The sequence below is a fragment of the Octodon degus genome, unplaced genomic scaffold (assembly GCF_000260255.1).
Source record: "Octodon degus isolate 3935 unplaced genomic scaffold, OctDeg1.0 scaffold00087, whole genome shotgun sequence".
NCBI lineage: Eukaryota > Metazoa > Chordata > Mammalia > Rodentia > Octodontidae > Octodon > Octodon degus.
In genome coordinates this window covers 8,928,322-8,954,468 of record NW_004524663.1, presented here as the reverse complement: position 1 = coordinate 8,954,468, position 26,147 = coordinate 8,928,322, and the positions used below count along the sequence as shown (strand labels likewise).

Below are 26,147 nucleotides of genomic sequence, written 5' to 3'. Positions count from 1 at the left end.
GGAACTTCATTTTTATCTTTATATAGTTACTGCAAATTGAAAACAAATTTTCAAGTAGTTATGAAGGACATGGGTACTTCTAAATTTGTAAATCTTACAAAAATTGTGTAAAAAACATTAAAGATGCTGTATAATTTTAGGGATATACTTTTAGTTAAAAATCACTTTAGAATATTTTAGTAAAGCATTTTTAACCTTAGTACAATAAAAAGTACCTTAGTAATATAACTTCAATATATGTTTTTACTTAAAATACCAGTGTTCACAGGTAGAAGATTGAACTTTTTCTAAATCATCTCAAGGTTCATGGATAGTACCCCTTACACAATAGATAAATTAACAAGAGAAAAACATACCACTTTATTAAAGTTTTACATGATGTGGAGCCATCTAGTCTTGTGCATGATAGAGAGCTTTCAGAAATAAAGACCCAAAGAAACAGGGAGGTGGTGTTTTATTCTAATTTTGATTAACAAGTGAATACTTTGGAGAACTGTGATTGGCCAGAAAGTACGTGATCAAAATTTGGAGTTGAGGTGGGGGTAGATGACTCCATAAGGCCCATTTGTTTAAGTTTGCCTCTGGAATGAAAATCCTGTGACCTATTTTCAAGAAAAGGCCAGCCCTCTTCAGGTGACAGGAGTGAGAGTAAGTTTTTCTGCTTTCTACAGCTTCCTTCTGTTATTTTCTCAAATGCCAAAGCATTTGGGGATAGTGTATCCTGAACCCTGTTGATATGGCAGTTTTATAAGATTTGCAAGGCCTGTATGTACTCAAATCATGAAGTATTCCTTGCTTTTGCATTTTTAGTGATTATTCAACTTTTAGACTGCTGGAGATTGTATTCTTTTATGTGTATTTTCTTCTGTCTGTACTTCAAAAGGTAGTATATTTTAAACTGCAGAATATGATTGTCTGTTCAAACTGAAGAAACTGGCTTTCATTCCTTTGAAGCTTTTGTTTCTCTAGTATTTTTCTTTTTTCAAAACTAGGAAAATCATTATTTAGGACCCTAACCTACTATCTCCTAGCTGGTGCTGCAGTGGTCACACATATGCTGCCAATATTTTGAAACTGGACTTTATTCAGTGTTCTAATAGCTGTATTGTTGTGCTGCTTTTGTTAATGAAAAGGATTTCGATGGCTCCTATTTTGAGGCTCCATTCAAACCTTGAAACACATCTTTAAAATAGAAAGGGGAAAAATTGGGGTTGTTTGGGTTTGTGAATGAGTAGAATCCATATTCTCTAAGTACATTTTACAGTACAGTGGCTTTTGCTTTCCAGTGGCCCCTTCCCAGCAATTATGTCTCCTGCTTCTCTCACAGTTGTATGATAGTGCTTGCAACTGAGCTGGCAAGCAAAGCCCAGAAGAATAAAGAGAAAGTAAATATTATGGGATGGAGCTGAGGTTTAAACAAATGAAGTGTTAGGAAGATAGAACTCTAATGAAGAAAGATCAACAGCAATAGATGTGAAATCCCAGAGATTCTCTCTGTTGTGGAAACTAGCATTTACTTTCTTTTCTTGCTTACTCCACAGAATGGAAGGATAATCAGTACACATCGTGAGGCAAGCTAAATCAGATACATTAAAAAACAACAAAAAAAAAACTATATCCAAAAATATTACCAGTAAAATGATATGGTGAAATTATATAAACCAGACTATACCTTTTCTCACATTTTTGGACCTAAGTAAACAAAAATAAATAAAATCAATTTTGATTTAAAAAAAGAAAAAAACTTATATTTTGGGCTGGGGAGATAGCTCAGTGGTCTAAGTGCCTGCCTGTGAAGTTTAAGGACCCAAGTTCGATTACCGGCACTGCATGCCGTGCAGCCCAGGAACCCTGGGTGCTCCCTGCCAGCTGCTGAAATTGGGTGTGGTGGCACACACCGATAAACCCAACATTGGGGAGGCTGAGACAGGAGGATCACTCTGTGTCTGAGCTGTGCAGTGAGAGCCTGTACCAAATTAATTAATTAATTTTTAAAAACATGTTTGATAGATACCATCTCCAACTACTATTATGGACTACTGGACTATATTGGATCATTTTGCTGAATTCACGTACTTACAATATTTAAATGGCAATGGAATACCCATCTCTAACAAAACTAAACAAAAAAAGGAGATACAAAGGAAGAAGGACCACTTTGTATCTGTATATACAAAATAGTGAGGATAGATATACAGCTACTTTCTCTTAAATCAATGAATAGAAAGATTTGTACTCATAGTATTTGGACAGGATATCATGTCTGCATCTTGTACGATGAATAACCACTAAGAAGATAACAATATGCAATGTATTAATTATTGAAACTGTCCTATTAATTGGTTTTGAAAGTGTCTCATTGCTGTCTATTTCTGAATAAAATTGAAAAAAATTAAGTTTGAGAACAAATAACCTTGGGTTTGCTTCTCTCCTTGAGGTATTTCTTATTTTTAATTAATTTTATTGAGAAACAAATATGTAATTGTTTATTCCTATTTTAAACAATATTTTATTTTATTTTCCTTCACATTCTGTAAGGATTTAAAGTTTAACATACCAATACTTGATGGCATTTTTCAATGGCATAAGAAGAGGTACATCTCCCAGCATAACCCAACTGTTCATTACTAAGAAACGAAAAAATCTAGACACCATTTATATGGGCTCTCACCAGAGAAACTGCTTCACATTATGGTATTTTTTCCCCATTACCAAGAACTGCTTCCAACCTGTGCCTCTCTGCCCTACAGTTTGTTTGAGAGGACACTAAAAACTATGTTTGTGCTGTTTTTGCTTTATTCTTCAGTAGATTTTGGAAACCAGCCCTAATCTCTGCAGAAGAAGGGCCTTTCTGGGTAGATATTAAACATTCATTTCTGCCTTATTTTGTTGAAAGCTGTATATTTTTTAAAACTATAGCAATGTTAATTACGTGATTATAATGTCTTTTCAAGTATATAGGATTAATCTAAAATGTGCTAATTAAACTTCAAAGTAAAATTTGATCTATCTTTAAAAAAAATATTTAATCCATTCTCCCCTTGCATTTCTTTTTGTAAATGAAAGAAAAAGTTGGAAGGAGCATTGATATCTTACTATATATAGACTTGTGAAAACTATTTTCTGTTGCAAGAATCTACATATTTAAAATATTATTTTTGCAAGAATTTCCAAATTCCATTGAGAGCAGTACTTGTGATTTCTAATAACAAACACGGTCTTTCTCATGAACGTGAGGAAAATGTGCTTTTTTTATTCCAGATGGAAATTTGCCATGTGCAGAGAGATATTTCCATGTATATGTTGTGACAGATCTAATTAAGCCTACAAAACTGATATAAATCCATAAAAGCAGAGGCTAATAAAAGTATATGTTAACATCCCTAAAATTTCTCCCTATTTTGGTTACAGAATATTAAATACAGTGATCCCTTGGTTCATGAACTTAAGCCTTCCCATGATTCTCTAGAATGATTACCCCAAATGACTCTGCAGAATCATAGAAAGAAGTGCGTAAAGTGAGGCACAGCCCTACGTGACTTTACCATAATATAACAGTGTTACCTTATTTCATCATCCCCAAACAAAGAAAAAATTGTACAATATATTCATATTCAGACTGCAGAGCTAAGTTTTTTCTCTTTTTTTATAAAGCCATTTTCTAATAAATTCATGTTTAGTGTGCAATCCTTTATTCTCAGTTATTTTAAAATACAAATTTGAAAATAAAACTAACAGGAGGAACAAAGGGGCTCTGACTAATATTTAAGTGATAGTGAATAAAGAATTACTCATATGAGGTCCTTAAGCTGATTGAAAATCTTATTTTCATTTTTTTTAGATGTTGTTGCTATAAAAATAGGTATAAAAAATAAAAACATAACATTATGTTTTTATTTAATGTTCTCCAAAGTTAAATGAATGAACTTCTTATATGATTAATATTGGTTTTACTGAATTTTTGTCTTTCCAATGCTTGTTGTTCCTTTATGAAGAGGAAACTCCAAGTACCATTACTATGGAATTCGTGTCAAGCCAGATTCTCCTCTTAATCGTCTGCAAGAAGACATGCAGTATATGGCTATGAGACAACAACCCATGCAACAGAAGCAAAGGTATATTTGGGGTTACCATTAATAAGTCAAAGCTATGTATTTTTAAGTTGCTTAAGTCTCCTGTTTTTGAACAACAGAAACAAATATACCTAAATGTACAGGAATGTTGTTATTGTTGAAACCATCGCTTTCACTATCAGTAATTCTTTAATCTTGACATGCAGTTTCCGTGATCTTGTCTTCTAGAAATTTCAGTTCTGATTCTTTACCCATTTGATTCTTTTTAAATTAAGTGTGACATCTCAAACTAGCCAGACAGGGAAATGAAATGTAAAACATAAAGAACATACCTAGAAAATACCTACTGGAGAAAGTTGTTTCAGAATGCATGAGCGTCTGACTTGCTATTCTGCACATCCTTTAAATCATTCTTTTGGACCAACTATGAATTCTTACAGAGTGAGTGTCTGGGACATCTTACATTTTAAAAAATCTAAACATAGAATTTCACAAACATAGAATTCCAGAAGTTAGGAATTGTAAGAAGAGATCTCAAGTGTGAATGAAAGCATGCCTGGATGGATGGATGATGATGGTGGGTGGATGGATGGATGATGGGTGGGTGGATGAATGGATGGTGGAATCATATATCTTACGGTTGAAAAATACTTTAGTTTAATGTGGTCTCACAACCTTAGGACAGTCAAAACATTAATAGTTCCGCTTTTCAGATGAATCCCAGAGAGATAAAATGATTTGCACAAGTCTGTAATACTGTTGCTAGTCAAGGGTCTTCTAGTCCCTTCTAGTCCCTGCTATCGCAGTTTAGAGCAAATAAGACAAAATCTCATCCCTCTTTACCTGCATAGTTCAGGCATGCCACTTAGTTGTGAGTTTCTTGTTTTGTTTTTTCTTCAACATGTAGAATTAGGAGGAAGGAAGTGTATCCTAACATTCTACTGCATGATTCTGAAGTGATTTAGTGGCTTTGGTCCGATCTGTTTTAGTCAGAAGTGTCAGGCCTAAGACACTGCTAGAGAAATAATATATCACACACTAGTGCTTTCTCTATTTATTCAGCAAACACGGAGTTTCAGCTGTGTGAGAGACATGCAAGATAAGACGTCTTCCTATTCCTTTAAGGAGTTAAATTGTTAGAAGGAAAGGGATCTGGGGAATTGAGAAAAAAGAAATGCAGTCTGAGATGTGTTAAAATACAGCTTTGATCGGGGAACTATAGAATACAGAGTAATTTTCAACCAAACCTGGGAGAGGGAGGACTGAGAAACTTCACAGAGAAAGTGCTATTTGGTTAGGAACTAAGAAGAGTCAGATAAAGAGGAATATTTAGGCAGAGGAAAAATATAAACAAAGGACCTGGGGGAAGTTCATGATGCTTTTGGTAAATGATCCATGATTTGGTGAGGCTGGTTTTGTAGAATTAAAATTGAGGGGATGCTTTAGTATTTTAGTGGGAAATGAAATTTAAAAAGCAATGTGGATCATATATTAAGGGAATTAGTTTTATATAAAGGTAATAAAATTGTTCTTTGTGCAGAACATAGCTTTGAAGCTATTTAAGGCTTTCAAACAAAACAAAGAGACTGACTTTTTCTAAAGAGATTACTTTTTGATTTGGGGTAAGACCTATTTATTGGGGAGAAACTGGAGATAAAGGCACTTGAGTGGTTTCAACACAGTCTTAATTTCCAGTGTATGTGTTTCAGCCTGAAGATTCAGTAAGGGATTAGCTATTGCATAAAGATATTTTAAATGTTTTAGGTTTTTAATTATAGATTCTCATCTTTTTTTAAAAATTGCTGATCCATATTTTAATATAAAGTCAGTGAAACATTAAGCAGAACTGTAAAAGAATAAACTCAGTCATAAAGTAATGCCTTACATAATGGAGATAGAGGACATACAACTTTGCCTATTTTGAATGTTTTATCTATGTATTAGTACCAACACTATAGCTTTTATTTTCTGTTATAATCTCTGCTTATGCACAACAGGAATATGTGCTGGAGGTGAAAGCAAAATCAAGAAAAAGAAGAACTTGATTCAAATATAATATGTACTAAATTTAATTATGAACAAAAACTTCATAAATTTTAACTAAAATAGCTGGACTACTTCTGTGATTTAATTGTAAGCTTTCATGGAAAAAATGTTTTCAAGGGACCTTGTTTATAAACACTCTGAGTTAGGCAAACAACTCAGCTGTGAAATGAGTGAATTTGTGAAAATGATTCCAAAACTATAAAGATTAAAAAGCACTGAAAACCCCTGCAACCTCCATGTAATATTGGTAATTGCTTTTAGAAACAGGTATAGTGTGTGTTTATGAAGACATATAAAATTCTCAACAATATTAATAAATTCCACCAACTTTTGTGTCTCATAGAATTTGTTTTTTTATGAAATAACAATCTCAAAGAACCAAAATATTCAAATGTCTTTTAATTCTTTTTTTCTCCTGTGATACCGACTTTGTGTTGTGGACAGTCCCTTGTAAGATGGAGTCTTGATTACTGTTTGCAGCGTTTGTGTTGTCTGTTGCACAAGCTTGTACTCGGGACAGTAGGAGGCTTCAGTTATCTTTCTGAAAGTCTGTTCCCTGACAGCGTCAGTAGGCCTTATTTGAAGCTAGTTACCCTATTCTGTAGTAGCATTTGGATTGGAGAGAAAGGATTTCTCTCCAAAATTCTGTACCTAATTAAATCTATTTTGAAAATGTTGGAAAAAGAACATACTGTATCATTTCTTTTGTGATTTAAAACCTCAAATGAGTCTACTGAACAAGTTAAAGTTTATATAGAAGAAACTTCTATTGTTAAAGTAAAGGTTTCAAATATTTTCTAGTGAGTACTATAGTAGTATTTAAATTTCACAGTATTAAAATTATTTGCATATCTCTGGGATTATTAATTGCATCTATACATACACATCTTCCATGGTATGAATTTATGTGTTTTATATATCTTTATAATTAAAAAAATTAATTACATGCAGTGATTATTTTGTCAATTAAATTTAAGACTTGGGGCTCAATTTGTTTGTTTTTCTAGTAAATTTGGAATTGTAATTATGGTGTAGTGATGATTATTTTATATAGCTTTATAATATCATACAATATTGAGTTCTTTTAAATAAGAAATCTCATTTGAAGATTTGATAGGGTGGTACAGAAAATGTCCACTTATTTACAAATCAGATTCTCTGTATTACCACCACATGTAACATAGCCATGAATCTAGAAATAAATAAAAAGAGTCTCTAATTGAAAAGTAGATGTCATAGATCCTATAGTTTTCCATACTTGAAAAGATGAATTTATCCTTGCTATTTATCTAGTTTAAAGGAACATGTTAGAACCCATTTAGTTGATACGCTGTCATGGGATATGACAGCTACCAGGAGAAAATACAAGTTGACAGGGACTTCTGTTTACTTTTAGGTTATTCCATGCAGCTGTTTATGGACAGTTAGTAGAGGGACAGTTGGACATGCGGCCTCCAGTAGGCTTTGTGAGTGTCATTCTATTAACTAGAATTTAGTCTTACACAGTGTAATAGCTGTTTTGTGTACTGGTGGCATTATGAGTAACCAAAAAAGAAAGAATATGTGAATGTTAAAATATCTTCCGTTGAAGAAATTTCATATGATAGTAATTTGGCATTTAAATGAATTCTTGAGTTTTTAAAGAAATCCACTCATGCTTATCCTAATTTAAACAATAAATTAATTAGGCTATCAATGAGCAAAGGGACATTAGTACATTTCACCTATATAAACTATATAAAAATGTTTGTGTCAGTTTATTTTTAATGCTTTGAAGACTACACAGAGAACATTGGCACATAACCTTTTATATTTTCAAGTCCTCATAGTAAAAGTAGTGGGATAAAGCCAAGTGCTTTTGACTGTATGTCTAGCTGTGTTTGATCCCATTTACTATTTTCAGTAAATTAAACTGCATGTATCATTTGTTCAGCAAATACAGCTAAGACAAATCACAGGATCATACAGTGTTATAACCAGAAGGAAACTATAACTTTATCCAACCCATCCCCATGGTTAAAAAAAAAATGTAGAAAATCATAACAACGTGGACAAGAACCCAATTTTTTAAAAAAAAATTATTATAGGAATTCCATATGCAGAAATGTGATATACCCTAAAAATAAACATATATAAATTTTGTATTTGAAATAGAGAATTTGCAGGAATTAGAGCCTCTGAAAGAATGAACTTTGTGGCACTGAGGGTGAAGAAGATTCCCTTGAAGAGACAGTGCACCAAGGTGACTCTGGATTGGCTCTGCAAGCTTGCATGATCCTAAGGGATAAAGAAGGAAATTCAGGAATATTTGTCACTGGAAGACCTTTCTTAACGCAGGGCTCACATGCTAGATAAGAGAACCCTCCATTTAGAAGTGAGAAGTAGAGAGCTAGGCACTGGCTGTCTTGGTACTTTTTAAGGGAAGTGTAATGTTGCTGAGCTGAAGTTGGTTTCTTCTGTAAAATGCAGAGACTGCTTTACAGTGAGAAGATAATCAAGCCAGGCAGTACATACCTGTATCCCAACATGTGGGAGGCTGCAGCAAGAGGATCATCAGGAACCTGAGGCCCACTTCCACAGCATACTGAGTTCTAGGACAGTGAGAACAGCACAGTGAAGCCTTGTCCCCGACACTCACCCTCCAAAAAATAAGTGCCTCTGTATTTGGCTTTTGGAGACAAGGAATCTTGTAATGAAATATTTAGTTGTCAGTATGCTATTCCAGTAGTTCCTGAAGTAATGATCATGTTACCCATCAAAATCAGGAGACTCATACATAATCACCTCAGTAATCATGTAATCAAAATAATTCATGTGAAGTTTGATAATAGTAAAAGCCATGTATCCTAATGGTAAGTATTTATTGAATATTGAAAATATGGAATAAGGCCTTTATATGCAATATCTCATTTGACAGTTATTATTTACTGATAAGGATGGTAGTCCCACTTAAGTTTTGCTGTTTGCAAATGCTCACATTTTTTTCTTTGTTAAAGCTTCATGTCTCTCTTAGTTTTGGTTAATGTCCTGACATCAGGTGGAGCCAGTTTGTTATCTCCAAATGAATATGGTGGGAAGGGTATCTCCTTGAATCTGTTTAACAGGAAGGGCCAACTGTGGATGTATGAAGTGTCATGCGTATTATTTGGAGCAATAATATAGCTGTTCTATCTAACTATAAATCGCCTCTGCTAAAAGGACTCAGTAAAGAAATTCTTGGGATGATAAAACCACGTCTGCCTTTTTACGATTCTGTCCTCAGCACCTAGGATGGCAATGAACACATTGTTAGCACCCTCTAAATTCACATTAAATAAATAATTGATCCACATCATTCATTCTCATTTTGGCCAACAACTTCAACCTCCATTCCTAACTGCAGTTAGCATAACTAACCTATTTGAATTTAGTTTTTCATTCTTTGCTTGTCCAATTAGAAGTACAGAGCTCATGAGACAAATACTCCAAGAGATATTAAGAATTATAGGGGGCCTGGCCCTAGCTCAGTTCTTTGGGGCCGGGGAGATGGCTCAGTGGAATAAGCGCTTCCCTAGCAAGCGTAAAGGCCTGAGTTCAATCCCCGGTTCTGGAAAAAAAAAAAAAAAAAAAAAAAAAAAAAAAAAAAGAATTATAGAGGTGAAGTCCTATCATTAAGAACAAGGTAGGGCCTACTAAATAGCTCAGCAGATTAAAGCCCCTGCAAGCATGTGCAGGGGTGCGTAGATCTCTGGGCCTGCTGTGCCAGCCCCGCCTCCTGGGGTGAGCTGAGACTGCAGTTGAGACTGGGCATGCCCTTGTAATCCCAGCTCGTGGGAGGCTGTAAACAGGAGAATCTCTACAAATCTAATCTACTAGTGAGACCCCCAAACACCCTGTAGACCCTTCCCTAAAATGCAAAAAAAAAAAAAGAACAAGGTGATAGTGAATCCAGTTATATAACATACATAGCTCAGAGAGTTTAGTTATTATTATGAAGGAATGAGTCTCTTCACAGTCACTATGTATTTTCTTCTAACATATTCATGCTTATATCGATTGATTGACTTTGGACGTCAAGTAAACTAAAGATTTCTGGGACAATTTTTTCATAGAGAAATTTCAAGATTCCTATTTTTTTTAAAAAGCCAGTTACCCTGATTGTTAGCTTAACATTTTTATTTATTCATGCAAATCAAATGATTGTATACCTTCACAAATTATAAATATAATAGCAACTCTGCCTATACAGTTTGTATTTTGCGTGGTTTGCATGGTGCATTTTACTGCTGCTTTAAAAGATTTCTTCCCAGATGTGATATTGCATACCTGTAATCCCAGCACTCAGGAGGCTGAGGCAGGAGGATTGCTTTGAGTTCAAGGCCAGTCTGGGCTATATAAAGGAGTTCAAAGCCAGCCTACACAGCACAGTGAGAACCTACCTGAGAAAGAAAAGAAAAGAAGACAGAGAGAAACTTCCCCCAAGTGTTTCAGTGTATTGAGAATCCACCTGGTAGTGTTGGTCGAATGTGCTGTTAAATATATACCACTGTTTGCCTTCTTGTGGATGCTTCAGTAGCTGTGCTTAAAGGATTATTGACAGAATATTACTTTTTATAGCAGAGCTACAACTGTCCAAGTCCTAAATAACAGCTATTGCCGGACCCATGGGGGAAAATGCCTAATAATTTTCCAAGTTCTCTGTGTTAGTGACAGGTTTCATGCATACAGTCAGCTATTAAAGCATTAGAGTTTCTTTCATTTCTTAATCATTAACAACTTTAGATCTGATTGCCTATGGAGTTGCAAGCTGTTAAAATGATCATTTGCCTCTTGCTAATTTTGAATTCGAGAGCTGTTTCTTTGATGCAGCGCTGGTCTTTCTCAAGAACACACAACAACTCAAGAGTGATAAGTATCTACTATGTTAAACCTAATTTAAAGATAATAAATCTGTAGAATAAATGTGGGCAATGCTCTTACATAATACTGAGTTCTCTTTTTTAAGGATTCAACATAGGCAGGATTTTTCTTTTTTTTTTTTTCCTAGAGGAAAACTTCCCTGATCTCATATTTTAATATAAATAGTGATGATTTTATGAAGAGTATGGAGAGGCAGGAAATCTAAACATTATTTTTCAATGCTGGAAAGTCATTTGCAATTCAGCCAGATTTAAGATAATATAGAATTAACATAGTGAATCAACAGATTATTTTTTATTTTAAATAGTAAAAAAAAGAAAAAATGAAAACAAATAACAAGAACAAAGACAAAAGCAAAGCAACATAGAACAATACAAATGGTGCAGAATTTCAAAACAAGAATAGATAATTAACAATGGTTGCTATATTACATATTGTTATCAAATTTTTTGCTTAGATTATCAAACATAGGCATGCAAGATTGATCAAACAAACACTAACTCCTCCTTCCAATATTTTTCCTTGTCCTTTTAATTTTTTTAATTTTTTAAAGGGAATATAATAATAATAGCTGAGACATTAGAGACAATGCACATTTAAAAGAATAAGATGACAAGATGAAAGGTATTCAACCATGGTTATTCTATTGCATATTGCTGTCCTATTTTTTAAAAACTTATTTATACTTAGCTTTTTTATAACCATGCATATAGAGTATTGTACCAATAGGAAGTGCTCAATAAATACTTCTTAAACTGACTTACTATGCTAAAATCAATTGATGGTATGATAAAATGAAATGTTATCTCAAACATTCATTCTTCAGCCATCTATTTAAAGATAATTATTATATACTCCAAATATAGTTTGTGGGGAAAATTTTAATTAACTTACTTTTTGAAAAATGACTGCTTCTTAATGTTAATGAACACACTTCTACAATATTGGGCTGAAGTACTCCGTGTTAGGACAAGAGGCTCCTGTGGAAGAGGGACTGGGAGCATACAGGCAGCTTAACATGTCTCAGAAACTTGTGACACTGACTCATAAACCCCATTTTCAAAGATGTTGTTGGGTAGAGCGAGGGTGAGCCTAGGCATTGGAACTGTTTGGAAAACCAACTAGATGTTGATGTACAATAAAGCTTCAAAACAGCCAAAATATCCCTTGTAATCATTTCTTCCAAGAAATAGTCACAAGCATTTGTTTAGTCTATATTTAATGTGATTTTCTTTTACCCACTATTAAACTCCTTTCAGGAAGACTCAACTCTGATGTGATGATAAGGATGAGATTTTTGCTCTTAGGGAATCAATAAAATAAACCTTGTCCTTTGTTTGTCCAATAGTTCTGATTTCAGAGGACTCCTTTTAAACATTACAATCAAATACATTGTGCATATACCACTGTGTGTTTCATTACTTAAAATAAAGCAGAACAAAATAGAAGAGAGATAAATAAGAAGTCGAGAGAAATTCAAATATTTCTCAAAATTACATATTCCATTGTTTTTAAAATATTTCAATATATATGCTAATTTGCCTCATTTACTCAAATAATTTATCTTAGTTCTTTGAAAAGAAACTTTGTGTTATGTTTCTTCTTTGTTAGAATATTTTTGGTTTATGTCTTGTACTGAGTAACTAGCTTGAAGATAATGATACACAGTGTAATAAGTATTATTTTATTATTTGCTTATAAAAATTTGTTTTATTTTTTCATGTCATACATTAACCATCTGTTCTGTGACCCTTGTTCCTGCTCTTCTTGGAGTGATTCTTCATGGCAAACCTCTTCTAAATTTTTCCCCAATACCTTTTTCTGAGAAACACAGTAAGAGATTCTAGTTTATAGCAGTTTTATTAGTAACCAGTGACAGAGACACAAAGTGTATTTTTGCCTGTCTTCTGATTCACTCAGTATACACTGCGCTACCCTTACTATTATGGTTATAATGAAAACATTCGTTTACCAGTTTTGAAAATACAGTTTCCTGTCTTTTCCTTCATCACCACTATGTGGGACCTTTTTCTCAGTATTCACCTGGATTGTTTATCAGAATTTACCAATCTGGCTCCTTTTTTGCCCTATAAGCTGGTCTTGACACTCGTCCCACATAATATAGTATGCCCCTAATTAGTGCTTCCCACTCAGTAGAATTATTAAGCATAATCATGCATTAATTATAACTCATTGTCATTTTGATTGCATATAAAAATGTCATATCTGTTTCATTTAGCAACTTCTGCTCTGATACTAATAGCTACCTCTATCTTTCTAAAAAGAAGATAATTTTGCTTGTAGGCTACAGTTTTGTGAAGCTGAGGGTGCAGCTAGATTGTAATGTAGCATCTTCCTCTGAAAGCATGTACTCTAAGAGAGATAAGTGAGACTTTCCTTTTTTTGGCTAAAATTCACGTGCCTTTGTTATTCTTACCTGATACATCAAATGCTGGGTAGGAAAAAGTAATATGATAAAGTATAGTTGGTCAAAATATCATATAATTAATTTACAACCCTGTAGTAAAATAATAAATTGAGGTCTGTAGGGCATATTTCTATTTGCCTTTCCTCTTGGAATAAAAAGTTAAATTCCTTTAACCACTCTAGTTTAAACTCCTTGAATCCCAAGTTTTGCTCATGCCATGAGGAAACCTGGTCAAACAGTTTTAGGTTATTTTATTAGTGTGGTGCAATTTTATAGTAGAACAAAGACAGCTAATGCCAGAGTAAACATGGAACTAATCCATGAAGACAAAAATTTTCTAAATGTAGTAAGATCGCAGCCATCCTAACCACCTAGACACAATGGGTAGCAACTTTTCCCACACAAATACACAGAAAACTTACCTCACACAGTTCATATGCTTCTAAGTTAATTCTATAAGGAGGAAAAGAAATCAGAAAACATTACGTCTTTCATATGTAACACTTCTAGCACATCACGTCCCAACCCTTCCATTGTTTCTTGTTGTGGTCCCAACTGAAAAGAATTTTTCAGTTTTCCCATGAAATGGGCTTAAGTTCTTTTGTATTACTACAAAATAACACCTAATATTCTGTTGTTCAAAGGTCATTACTAAAATTATATCTGTCAGGATGAAATGTGTCTTACCCTTGTTTACCCTCTATCTTCTGACTTGCTTTTATAGAATTTTTGAGAAAAGCTGATACATAAGAAATAAAAGCAAATGTGTTTATGAGAAACTGCTATTTTCTTAAAAGTTTCATGTGTCCAAATTATAAGTGATAGTATATATGATGGATAACATGCAAGACTGACTCATTTCTTAAATCAGCTTGAGCATTGATGATGTGCTGCAGCAGGCCTGTGCACTTCATACCTGTTTTCAGAGGGCAGGGATCTTGGGTATATTAGAGACTTGACATTGGTATTGATAATAACTGCGTATTAATGATACTGTTGAGTCATGATATTAGCATAAGGATCAAGTGTCTGGATAGTGAAAATATTGTTCTTTTGTTAAAAATATATTAAAAAATAAGAAAATAAATGAAAGGATAAGCACCATAATTCAAATGCAGTTATCTCCAGGTACTTTATTTTAATTCCTTTATTTCTAAATTTCTGAAATGGAGAAAATTAAGTGCCATTTACTTATGTTAACTTATCCTAGGAAATTTTCCCATACTTTCTCTAGTCTTTTTTTAGATATATTTTGCTTCCAGGAAGTCTTTGCTGCTGAAGCATTATTTTCCTCTCTTAGCAGTTTGGAAAATATCTTAAGGTTGTATACCTAGTACCTAAAGATAAATGCATGCCTACACCTGACTTTGATGGAGAGGGAGGAAAGCTAGGTAGGTTGTAGATGGATTTTTATGTGTAATTTCCTGCAAATTGATGGAGCCTTTGTATTTGCAGCTGTTAATAAGAATTAAGGGCAGTGAATGTGTTCAAATATATGAGTGGTTTGGAGAGATATGGAGAACAATATAAGCTTTGCAGGCTGATAATAGTTTAAAGATATTAGCTGAAGTTCATTCATCAACATTTCGTAGGCTGCAGTAAGCCCTTACATCTTCATTCAGGGTAAAGTTCAAATACACACATGTTAATAACGTTCCTGCCTTGCTCAGTTGGCTATTAAAAGTTGTTTTCAAAATACGTGCTGAAACTATGTGGACATGTTTGTTGCTGCCATGCAGACAAATACCTTATAATTCTCTTATTCTTAGGTAGATTTCCAGATTTTCAAAAATTAATCCTGTTTCTCATGCTCCAGCCCTGTTTTTTCTCACAAGTGGGGGGGGGGGGGAGTTTGCATCCTAAACCTAACTTTATGTGGTTTTCAAGGAAAAAAAGTTCTATAACTCTTATGAGAAAGAAAAGGAGATGGAATGAGTTAAATGCATTAGGAATTTTGGGTAACATGGAGCAGCAAGGAATAATTCGGTCTGTTTGATTTTTCTCATCTAATATTTTTAGGTACAAGCCTATGCAGAAAGTGGATGGGGTTGCAGATGGTTTCACAGGAAGTAGTCAACAGACAGGGACATCTGTTGAGCAAACCGTAATCGCCCAAAGTCAACATCATCAACAGTTTTTAGGTATGTTAAGGGGTGCTTCATACTAGTTGTTGTTAAGATTTTGAAGAGAACAGTAATCCCTTCTCTAACTGCGGTGTCTGTTTCCAGCTGCTAATGACATAGAAAAGTTTTTTGCGGTGGTGGTGTCAGAGCTCTGTACATCACACGGTGACTCTAGTTCAGTCCTATTTTGTCACGTGTACTTGAGCTTATTTTTAAAAATATCTAGAGCTATGAAGTATTTTAACTGCATATGAATTATACTTTATTACTATGAAAGTGTTTTCCATAATTTTTATATTAATTGGATTTTGTGGTCAAAATAGTTTTGTCTGCTTTCAGTAGGAACTTCAAATAACAAAAGAATTTTCCTTTCCTGCTTACAAAATTGCATATACATGCAGTCTCAAATTACAAAATAAATTATTGTAAACCTCAAAAGTAAATTTATGTTTCTAAACTTCTGTGATTTTATAGATAGTACACGTGTTATTACTGAAATCCTTAGGAAATCGAACTCGAATAGTTTGTAGATTACTGCCGTCATCAAAGGGGCAACAGTGGCCATTTGCTGTAATTAACAGCTCTTCTAAACATGAGTGTGCACAGTTCCCAGCACAGCATTTCAAGATGAATACATGCTCTCAGAGTGTATGACTGCGTGTCTACACTTTCCAACATAGACGACTAAAATACCCTTTCAGGTAGAAACAGCTATCTAATGTTGAAATTATTATGTAATATTTCCCAAAGTAAAAATCCTGAAGTATTTTAAAAGTGGACTGTTAAGCTTTCAACAAGACGTTTTGATGTTATTTTGTGCTTCTCATTCTACGATAGCTTTTAGACAATAATGCAAGTATATTCTGGGTTACCTGGAAATGAGACCCAAGTACGGTTGTACACTTTTAGTTTCCACATTTGCATTTGAGCATATTGTAAGGTAGACACCAGTGTTAACTGTCCAGGGCTGAGGAAAAACCAGACTCACTAGAGTGTGCATTCTCCTTTCCCTTGAGGAAGGCTAATTCCGTGTGCTCTAGGTGGAGACCTGTTTCCCATCCAGTCATTTGAATGCAGCAAAGCAATGGAGAAGAAAGGGGCCACCCCAAAGCACACGCTGCTATGTCCTGTCCAGCTCATAAGTTCCCATGTGACAGCAGGTGTTCCCATGTCTGTTGCAGGAGATAATTCATAGAACAATAGCATTGTCCTTCACATCAATTTATGTTAATTTTAATGTCATTTTGTAGTTTTTATTCTATTTGTTCTTTAATACTTTGGGTTTTGTTTCATAAATATGAATGTATGGGTTTAAAACTAAGTTTATTTTAGGTAGTTAAGTAGCATAATAATAAAAATACATAGAATTGCTTCAGGCAAGATTTAGATATTTTGCTTTTAATAAGGACCTATGCTACTCAATTTCTAAGGTAGTTGTAGTGGAAATTTAGTTGCTACAAAAGTTGAAAGTATATTTCCTCTATTCTTACATTTTCTGCTGATGATGTTGCTAAGTTCGCTTGCAAAATAATAATTTAGAAACTTGTTCTTTTGGCCACTGACCACTAAATTTCTTTTATGTTTTAGTCTTTTGGAATCTTTCTTATTAATCTGTAATTGACATCATCCACATAGCTTTTTTTCTGATGTGTTGTCATGGTAACAGATGCATCACGAGCACTTCCAGAGTTTGGAGAAGTTGAAATCTCTTCTCTGCCAGATGGTACTACCTTTGAGGATATCAAGTCACTTCAGAGTCTTTATCGAGAGCACTGTGAGGTAAGCCTTTGCAAACATCGTATGAACATGAACTGAATTTTGCCAGACAACTTGTTAAAAGAAAATAATCAAGCTTTTCCTGGGGGACTCAGGAAGTCAGCATTAATTCTTTTGAGTACTAATAAATTTATTTTTCTTCTTTTTGGGCTTGGAGAAGTGAGGAAGACAGCAAAGTGAAAATAAATTTTACTTCACATTTTTTAGTTCTAATCTTAACTCTCTGCAACAATGCTGTCTCTAAATATTCTACAGAAATACTAACATAGGTGGTAGGATAGATGAACAAGGGAACATTTTTGCATTATTGTTTTTTGCATTCTTCTTAATGCAGAAGATTGGTTATAACTTCCATATATCATAGGGAACCAGATAAGTACAATCTTACAGTATATAGACTTTTATACAGCCAGAGAATGGATAACTTCAAATATACTAAAATGGAACTAGTTCCAGGATTTAATATTCAAGGAAAAATCAAGATGCAAATAGTGTGTATAGCATATAACTATCATTTGAGTGAAAAAGAACATGTGTACACCTCACCCAAAAAAGAACAAGAAAATATTAATAGTGGTTCATCTTTGTGAAGAAAACTGTGTAACTTAGTAAAGAGACTCAATTTTTCAGTAGATGCTTTTGAGTGTTACAACATATATGTGTGTTCTACTAAAAATAACTTCTAAAAATGTTCAGTAGACACGTTAGGTGTTTATTCCAGAAGTTAAGGCTGCTTGCTCCTCTCCCTCCCTCTTTCCCCCTCTCTCCCTCTCCTCTACCTCCCCATGTTCCTCTTTCTCTCCCTCTGCCTCTTTTTTCTTCCTCTCCCTCTCCTCCCTTCCTCCCCCTTTTTCTTTTCCCCTCCCTCCCATCTCCCCCTTTTTCTTTCTATTAAGGGTCCTTGGTTTTTCAGTCCTTACTCCTGTTCCCCTTCCCTCATCAGAACTGGCAACACAGTCTAGGGTTGTGAACTTTCTCCACATAGGTATATTAATGGACCTGCCACTCACCTAATACAAAAAAATAACAGATTATACAGTTCATTAATTTTTAAATTTTATTTATTTATTGTTTTGTATTTAGGACAGGGTCTACTCATAGTGATCCTCCTGTTTACAGCCTCCCAGTGCCACCAAGCCCAGTCTCCATCACCATCTCAGCACACCCTGGGGGCAGGGCCAGTGCGGCAGGCCTGGGGATTGAACTCCTGGTCCCTGAGCCTGCCTAAGCAAACGCTTTAATCCACTGAGCTATTTGGCCGGCTCTGATTACACAGTTTTAAGTGCTTCTCCTTTTGAAAGAGGATTATATTTAGAAATTTAAATAGCTTTATTCATCTGGTATTTGTGGTCTGCTTAGAAGTTAAATATTATCTTTTGGATTTCAAGGCAGCCCTCCTGGTTGCTGGAAGTGCAGTATGCAGTACAGAGTTTTAGTTTATAACATTCACAGTTTGTTTTTTTTCTCACCCGAGAATAAAAGTGGCTCTGATGCATCTGAGTGCTTGTCAAGGATGCTAGGTTATTAACAACCACGTAGAAGTTTGCTCCTTAGTAACACAGTATTTTCCACAAGTGTTCATACCATGCTCTATCAATCCCCAGTATTTTTTAAAATACTGCCTGGCACTTAAGATTCATTTCCCTTTGATGATAACGACACTTTTCTTGTTTTAGGATTTCTGGATTATCCTCATGCCTATGGAAAAAGTTCTTTCTAAATCTATCATCACATTCAGTAAAGTTTCTATAAAGATTCTCTAAACAATTTATTTCTCTGTGTTGAGATGAATTCTGCTGTAAACCAACCAGCCTATTCATTTCTAATTTGACTTTTAAAGAATTTCTCTTATTTTTTTGGAATATAGGTTGGAGCATTATTACTAACATTGCTAAAGATTGATAGTAAGGTTCTAAATAACAAAATATTAAAATATTGTTTGGAGTATAAAATTTTCATGTGCATACCAGTTGTCAAAAATAAACATACCTATACAAAGAGATGGTGACATATACAACAATCTGTGGGGTAAATGGTAGTTTCAAAATGCTCCCCACTCATTTTGAAGTGTGAAGTGTGCAAACTGTCTTTCATGGGCTATTGTGATATGTATGGAAAAGAAAAAATTTTTCCTTCTTAATTTTCTAAGATTTCACAATACAGTTGCCTGAACTTCATAATCCCATCCTGCAAGTAGTCACTTGTTCTATAGAATATGAATTACTTCGATTTATATTTCTCTAAATATTTTAGACTAAACATTTCAAAGAGGATGGACAATGAAAAATGTTTATTCATTTGTAAAACTCTTCACAGGAGGCTAACACTTTTCCAGAGTTATCTGAGATACTTGTTTGAAGAGATATTGAATATTGGATGTATTTTTATTCCCTTCTTGCCTTATCTCATATTTTTAAGTTTATATGTTTAAGGAAAATTTAATATATGCCCATATTCCCTATTTTGAATTATAATTTGTTTATCAAAGATACTTTGTAAGGTTAACATTTTATTATGTAAGGAATAGGTATATTGTTACATACATTTGCTGCTATATATATATATATATATATATATATATAGCAATCTCATAAATAGACATAGGTAAAGTTTTCACTTTTAGAGGCATCTTTTGTAGTAAACCTAAAGTACACGTAAGAAAGTAGCTGTAATAATGTGCTTTGGGAGAAGGTTTTTATTTTTCCATTGGGTTGAGGAAAATCTATCTTCCGTTTTCTTTCAGAGCTTCTGTTTTGTATTTTTGAACTGATTCATCTGCTGAGGACTGTGTTAATTTATTACTTGCAACATTCCCTACTAATTCCCAGAAAGTGCCTCCAACAGATGTTGTTTAATATTTGAATTAGTCTTAGAGTATTTTTAATATCCATTATTCTCTGTATCATAGATATGGCCATTTTTCACAGATGCACAGACTAAAATTATGAAGTTCTGGTTTGCTTTTTTTTTTTTTTTTTTTTTTTCTGGCCTAAAATGCTAAGATGGATGCTAGATTGCCCCTTATTTTCGCTCACTTCTGTAAATTCTTAGATCTTAATGGGTTACATTTACCCATCCTCATTTTTGATGGTATCAAGCATATTATACAGAGTACTTCAGGACTTTTTAATACTCAAAATAATCGTAGAATTATATTTGTTGCATAAACAAGTTGTTTTTGGTTCTATGACTTTCTATCTGAAGGCTAAGTTATTAATTGCAATGATAGGCTGAAAGTATAAATGATCACCAAAAGTTATAGGAAATTGAGATTTTTAGCATCATCAAAAAAGCAAAAAGCAGAAGGAAGGGAGGGAGGGAGGGAAGAAAGGAAGGAAGGCAGGCAAGCAGGCAGGCAGGCCTCAAAAAAAACCCTTGATGGACTGGGGAGATAGCTCAGAGGCATAAGTGCCTGCCTGACATGCTCAAAGTCCTGCATTCGTTCCCAGTACCAAGAAAATGAATAAATAAAGCCCTTGATCAACTAGGAAAATTGGTCTTAAAGCTAAAATTAAGGATAAAACAAAGGTGAAGACATCAAGATTAATAAAAAAGAGAAGCTCCTTTGGGGGGTTTCCTGTGACACTTTAGTAGTTGAAAGATGATATTGTTTTTGAAGGTAAAGAATTTAAAATATAGCTTTATAGTCCTGCTTATATGATATATTTATCACATTTATTAAAGCTAATTAGTTAAACTATACTTGTTCTTATTTTGGAAAGAATTGGCTCAAATATATCTCATTTGGTGGCATTATTTTACCTGAATTTCATCATTCAAAGGTGGATAAAAAAATACTGGAAAATTTGGCATCTCAGAGATTTGGCATTAAAAACTGCTACTACATTTTACAAGAGAGTAACCTAAATGTTAGCTGATACATAAAAAGGTCCTAGGAGTGTGCAGAAATTAGATTAGATTCTCTGATGTTGAGTGCAAGGCATGTCTGAACAAAGATGGAGGGCTGCTGTGCCCACTTTCTACCCAGAGAAAAGCATCCTTGGGAAGCTTGCTAGCTCCATCTTTTCTGCCCAGCCATGAGCAAAAGGGACCCTGGAGTCCCAGTCAGCAGCTTTAGCAGGGCTAAATGAGCCCTGACTCTGTCTACCAGAGATGAACACCACCACGCTCTTCACTCACCCGCTTAGATGGCCAGTGACCACCTAGCCCAAAAATGAATGACGTAAAAGACTACAATTCTGTCTTGGTCTGGGATTAGGTAAAGTGATAGAAACCATGGAGGCAAAAGGAAGCAGCAGGTAAAAGAATGAAAGAGAAGAAAGAAGGAAATACAAAGGAAGAAAAGCATGAAAATGGAGAATGAAAAGAAGAGTGAGAATAGTGTAGAAGGCCTTTATGGTAGGAATACAAGTTATACAGCTTAACATTTCAGGGTTATTTTTGCCTTTCATTTTCTAAGTGAGTGTCTGAACCCGGGATTTACCACATAAAATCTTGTTGGATTAGGCTGCCTTTCTGTATCCTCATAAGTGACGCTGTGAGGTAACACCAGTACTGTTTTGTTTTTCTAGGCAATATTGGATGTTGTTGTAAACCTTCAGTTTAGCCTGATAGAAAAACTGTGGCAAACATTCTGGCGCTATTCTCCCTCAACTCCAGCTGACGGCACTACCATTACTGAATCAAGGTCAGAATCAATATGCTTTCCCAATTCATTTTCATGACTTGAGTAGATACGTCACAGCCAATAAATTAGAAATATGTATACCAGTTGTGAAACTTACCTAATAACATTAAGTGAATAGATTGATGCTTTGGCCACTTGAAAAATAAACCACAAACTGCTCTCTTGAGGTTTCAGTGTATATATAGCTCCAATTTTTATTGATTTGGGGAACTATACTAGAGCTATTTCATCCTCATGGAATTACTATCATATCTTTCAGACCACAGAAAATATTAATGTACATAGTCAGCTCTGGGGGAGTGTTTGATTGGAAAAAATATCTATATCTCCAGCCATATGGCACCAGTGCAATGGTGATATAGTTCTAACCTCAGGAATATTTGATAAACTATTTTTAAAGTCCATTTTCTTTTTTATCCTCATTTGCCATCTATTCATTTGCTACATTTATTCACACCAGCAATCTGAGTGAAATAGAAAGTCGACTTCCGAAAGCAAAGCTGATAACTCTGTGCAAACATGAGTCAATCCTGAAATGGATGTGTAACTGTGACCATGGGATGTACCAGGCTTTGGTGGAGATTCTCATCCCCGACGTCCTTAGACCTATTCCTAGTAAGTTAAATCCAGACGACTACGGGTGCTTTTGTTCTCATACATTCCACCCAGGAAGTTTTGGGAGGTGACATTGCAATCTGGAGTGATCCGAATTTCATTTAAGTTTGTTGAACAGAAAATACACAACACAATATTGCATGAAAGCAGCCTGGACCCTAGCTGTAGGAAGAACGAAGAAGTGATCTGTGTTCGAATTTTATTTTTGTGTTTGTGATTAAAAAAAAAAAAACAATAAAAAACTTATAGCTCTGATCACCCCAATAAACTAATTGCAAAAATACTCTGTCAGTCAACCATGAAAAACTTAGTGCTACAAAGGAGAAAGTCCCCTTCCCTTTACCCTCAAAACTTACTGAAATCTGTAATTGCAGGCTAGCCCTTTCCATGGCTGTTTTTGATTTGGTTTCTAATGAAGTTGAATTCCTTCATAAAAGCATTTGCTTTGCCATCATATTAAGTACTACAAATTCAATTTCCATTAACAGTAATGGTTAACTGGCATTTTGAGAGAAAAATCCATGTAAATACATAAACATTGTGTCCCCAGTATGAAGCAAATGCAAAGTACATAGATAGCTCACATTACCTTTTAAAGTACTGGCACTTTTTAAACTACCTTCTAGCAAGCAAATCTGTTTTCTACTAGTATCAATATAAATGCTACTACAGATACTGTTAGAAGTAGTCGAAACTATTGTACACCTTCATGTGTTTGAGCACACAGGAGTGACCTTAACATTAATAAAGTAAGAGCAGTCTTCTAGCTTGAGAAACTGACAACTATGTAGCTCATGTACCCTGTTCACAGGGACTTTCCATTAAATTATCCTAGAAAATATGCAAGTCGGACTTAACAGAAGGAAAATGGAACGATATTAATGTTTGTATGTTTATACTGTAATTTTTCTAAACATGATAAAGAACAGTGGAAGGTATTAACTGTTTATTCCTTACCACCTTAAAGTAGATGCTTAGGTATATATTTACATATAAGATCAGCGAACATATATGTGAATGTATGGAGGAATAAGTAAATATGAAAGAAATCGTGCTGTTACTGTCTCAAAAGTTTATAAATTGCTAATGTGTTCCACTCTACCTGAACCAAGTTTCCTGACTAAACATTAATGAAAAATGATGTTGTTTTGGAAAATGTTACTATGTAAATTCTCCACTGGCTTATGTTCCAGAATCTGATCTTCTTTGTTTCTCTCTTGCTCCCTGTGCTCTGAGTGATAATCTCCAGAGATGTTTCAAAGAAGTTGCATAGGATAGCTCATTAGCCTATGACATCTTGCCACCAACGTACAGTTTCTCTCATGAGATACAAGAAGAGTTGTCAGTGAGTGGTTTCTTTTTTGAGGCAAATCAACAACATCAATATTCATTAAACAGTTCTGAAATCTGTTGCTTTAGTTACCTAATTTAAATCCTATGTCAATTTTAGTTGACTTTAAGTTTCAGAATTTTAAATACATAGTACCCTTGCCCTTTGTGTTTTGTAAATTTTAATTTGAAAAACAATTTATTCTGTTGAGTAGTTTGTCACTACGTTCAGCAGAAAAGTGAATTCTTGTAAATTGTAAGCTGCAGTGATGTATCACCCTACCAAGGAAACTTGGAAATTTAGAGCTCATTCTGCAGTAAGACTGAACAATATAATGTTTGTAATGTAATTTAGATAGCTGTCTTCTTGTAGTAGACATTTTAAAACTGATTTTCAACCAGTTGAGACAAGTTTTGAAATAGATTTCAAACTGTCCATTTATCAGTCTTTAAAAGTTGCCAGAGTCAATCTGCATAATTTTGATCTTGCATAAATCCCTTTAAAGAGAACAGTACTTAATTTTATTTTTTAAAATTGTATTTTCTTGGCTACTAGTGTATCACTGTACCATTTTCTGTCCAGATGGGATTTCTTTTTTTAGTTAAAAAAAAATGTCTGCATATCACACTTATTTAAAGCCGGCTTGAAGCTACTATATTCTACAATACGTTTTATTTGAAAATTAAAAAAAAAAAATTGCGTGTGAAGTATTGTAGAAGAATTCAACTTGTAGCATTAAATGTTTAATTATAAGTATAATTAAAGATGGCATAGAAAGTCATTTATTACAAAAAGTAAAATCTTAGTCATTTAGTATCTGAAACACATCTTTATTTTATAATCTTCTTTGTAGCAAGTTTGTCTAGATAAAATAAGCCCCATGTTAAATTTTTTTAAATACCAAAAAAAGTTTTAAATTTTTCCAGTAAAATCATTATTAGATATTCACAGAAGAAAATAGAAAATGCAGATTGTGAAATTGAATCTTCAAGAAAACTTACTGAGTTTCAAAAAGAATTATTATTTTTTTTTACTCTTTTTCATTTCCATTCATGCCTGCACTTCATGGTTCTAATACATAACAGGAGAATAGTATTTTTATTTCTTTTTTATTTTTTGGCAATTTGGGGAAGCTTTACAAATTTCAGATTAGTTCTTTACAAATTTACAATTCAACATTTCCAATTCTTGTATTGAGACTCCCCCACTTGTTAAGTGTTCTTCCTAATCCAAATTTTGGCCATTTCAATCTCTTCTTTCATTTAACCATTTAAATAAATTAGAATACGCTGCCCACACTCACAACACACAGGCACACACACAAATAATAGAGAAGCATGTCAGACTTATTTGAGCATTAAAAAAAAAAAAAACCAAAGAATTTATTTTTGGAAACAATTGGCCAAAACTCTAACTTCTTTGTTTCTTATAATACACCATGTAAATTTTTATATCTGCCACATGGTAGTGAGCCTACAAAGATTTATTTTTTACTATAGGTTCTTTAAATACTTACTTATTAAATATCTAAAGCTACTCCACACAGTGTGGTAATGTGAGTTTGGGAGAAGTAAAATATTGTTGGCTGAATAACTTGTTGAGCAATCTCAATAAGCGAAGCCCTTATTATAAAATAGTCACAGTTAACTGTGATAATTGACAATGCCTCTGATCATTATATGATCATCATAAAAATCTCACAAGCCTTGGCCTTATTTCCAATTTTAACAAATATGTAAAGAAGTTGGAATAACCTATTTTAGTAGTATCGTAAGAGAATTAGACTCTGGCAGCAATTTTATCACACTGATGTTTTATATTTACCTATCAAATGAAGTGGAAAGTAATTACTTTAAAATTTCAAGTCAGACAATTTAAAATTTACCTTGTTTTTCAACAAGAGTTATATGGCTTTTAGTGTAAATAGATACTTAGAGAAAAAAATAAAGCTTTGCACTGTATCTTTTATTTACAGATATGAAACTAGGTTAAATACTTTAAAACAATCAATATGAAGAATTTATAAAGAAAATACTTAACCTTTGAGCACAACAAAATTGCTAATAGAAAGGGTATACTGTCGAAGATAGAAATTTCCATAAATATATTCACAACTGGTATATGTTGCTATAAGCTGCTATAAGCAAAAATGTTTTCATGTTTATCCCTAACAAAGTATCCTAAGTATCTGGGAGCAAAATAGCTTTAA

The 26,147-nt window shown here is 33.9% G+C and overlaps 1 protein-coding gene across 5 annotated transcripts in view; it reads left to right on the top strand.

Moving 5' to 3' along the window:
* Rfx3 (regulatory factor X3) overlaps nucleotides 1-26,147 on the top strand; it is a 285,362-nt gene that overhangs the window by 214,603 nt on the left and 44,612 nt on the right. For 4 of the 5 annotated variants that reach the window (XM_023721954.1, XM_023721953.1, XM_004637183.2 and 1 more), the window contains 5 exons: nucleotides 3,996-4,115; nucleotides 15,466-15,587; nucleotides 17,236-17,348; nucleotides 21,878-21,993; nucleotides 22,454-22,608. In XM_023721954.1, coding sequence (XP_023577722.1) covers nucleotides 3,996-4,115; nucleotides 15,466-15,587; nucleotides 17,236-17,348; nucleotides 21,878-21,993; nucleotides 22,454-22,608 — 626 coding nt within the window. The remainder of the gene's footprint in view (nucleotides 1-3,995; nucleotides 4,116-15,465; nucleotides 15,588-17,235; nucleotides 17,349-21,877; nucleotides 21,994-22,453; nucleotides 22,609-26,147) is intronic. The other variant, XR_002822343.1, reaches the window with a different exon arrangement.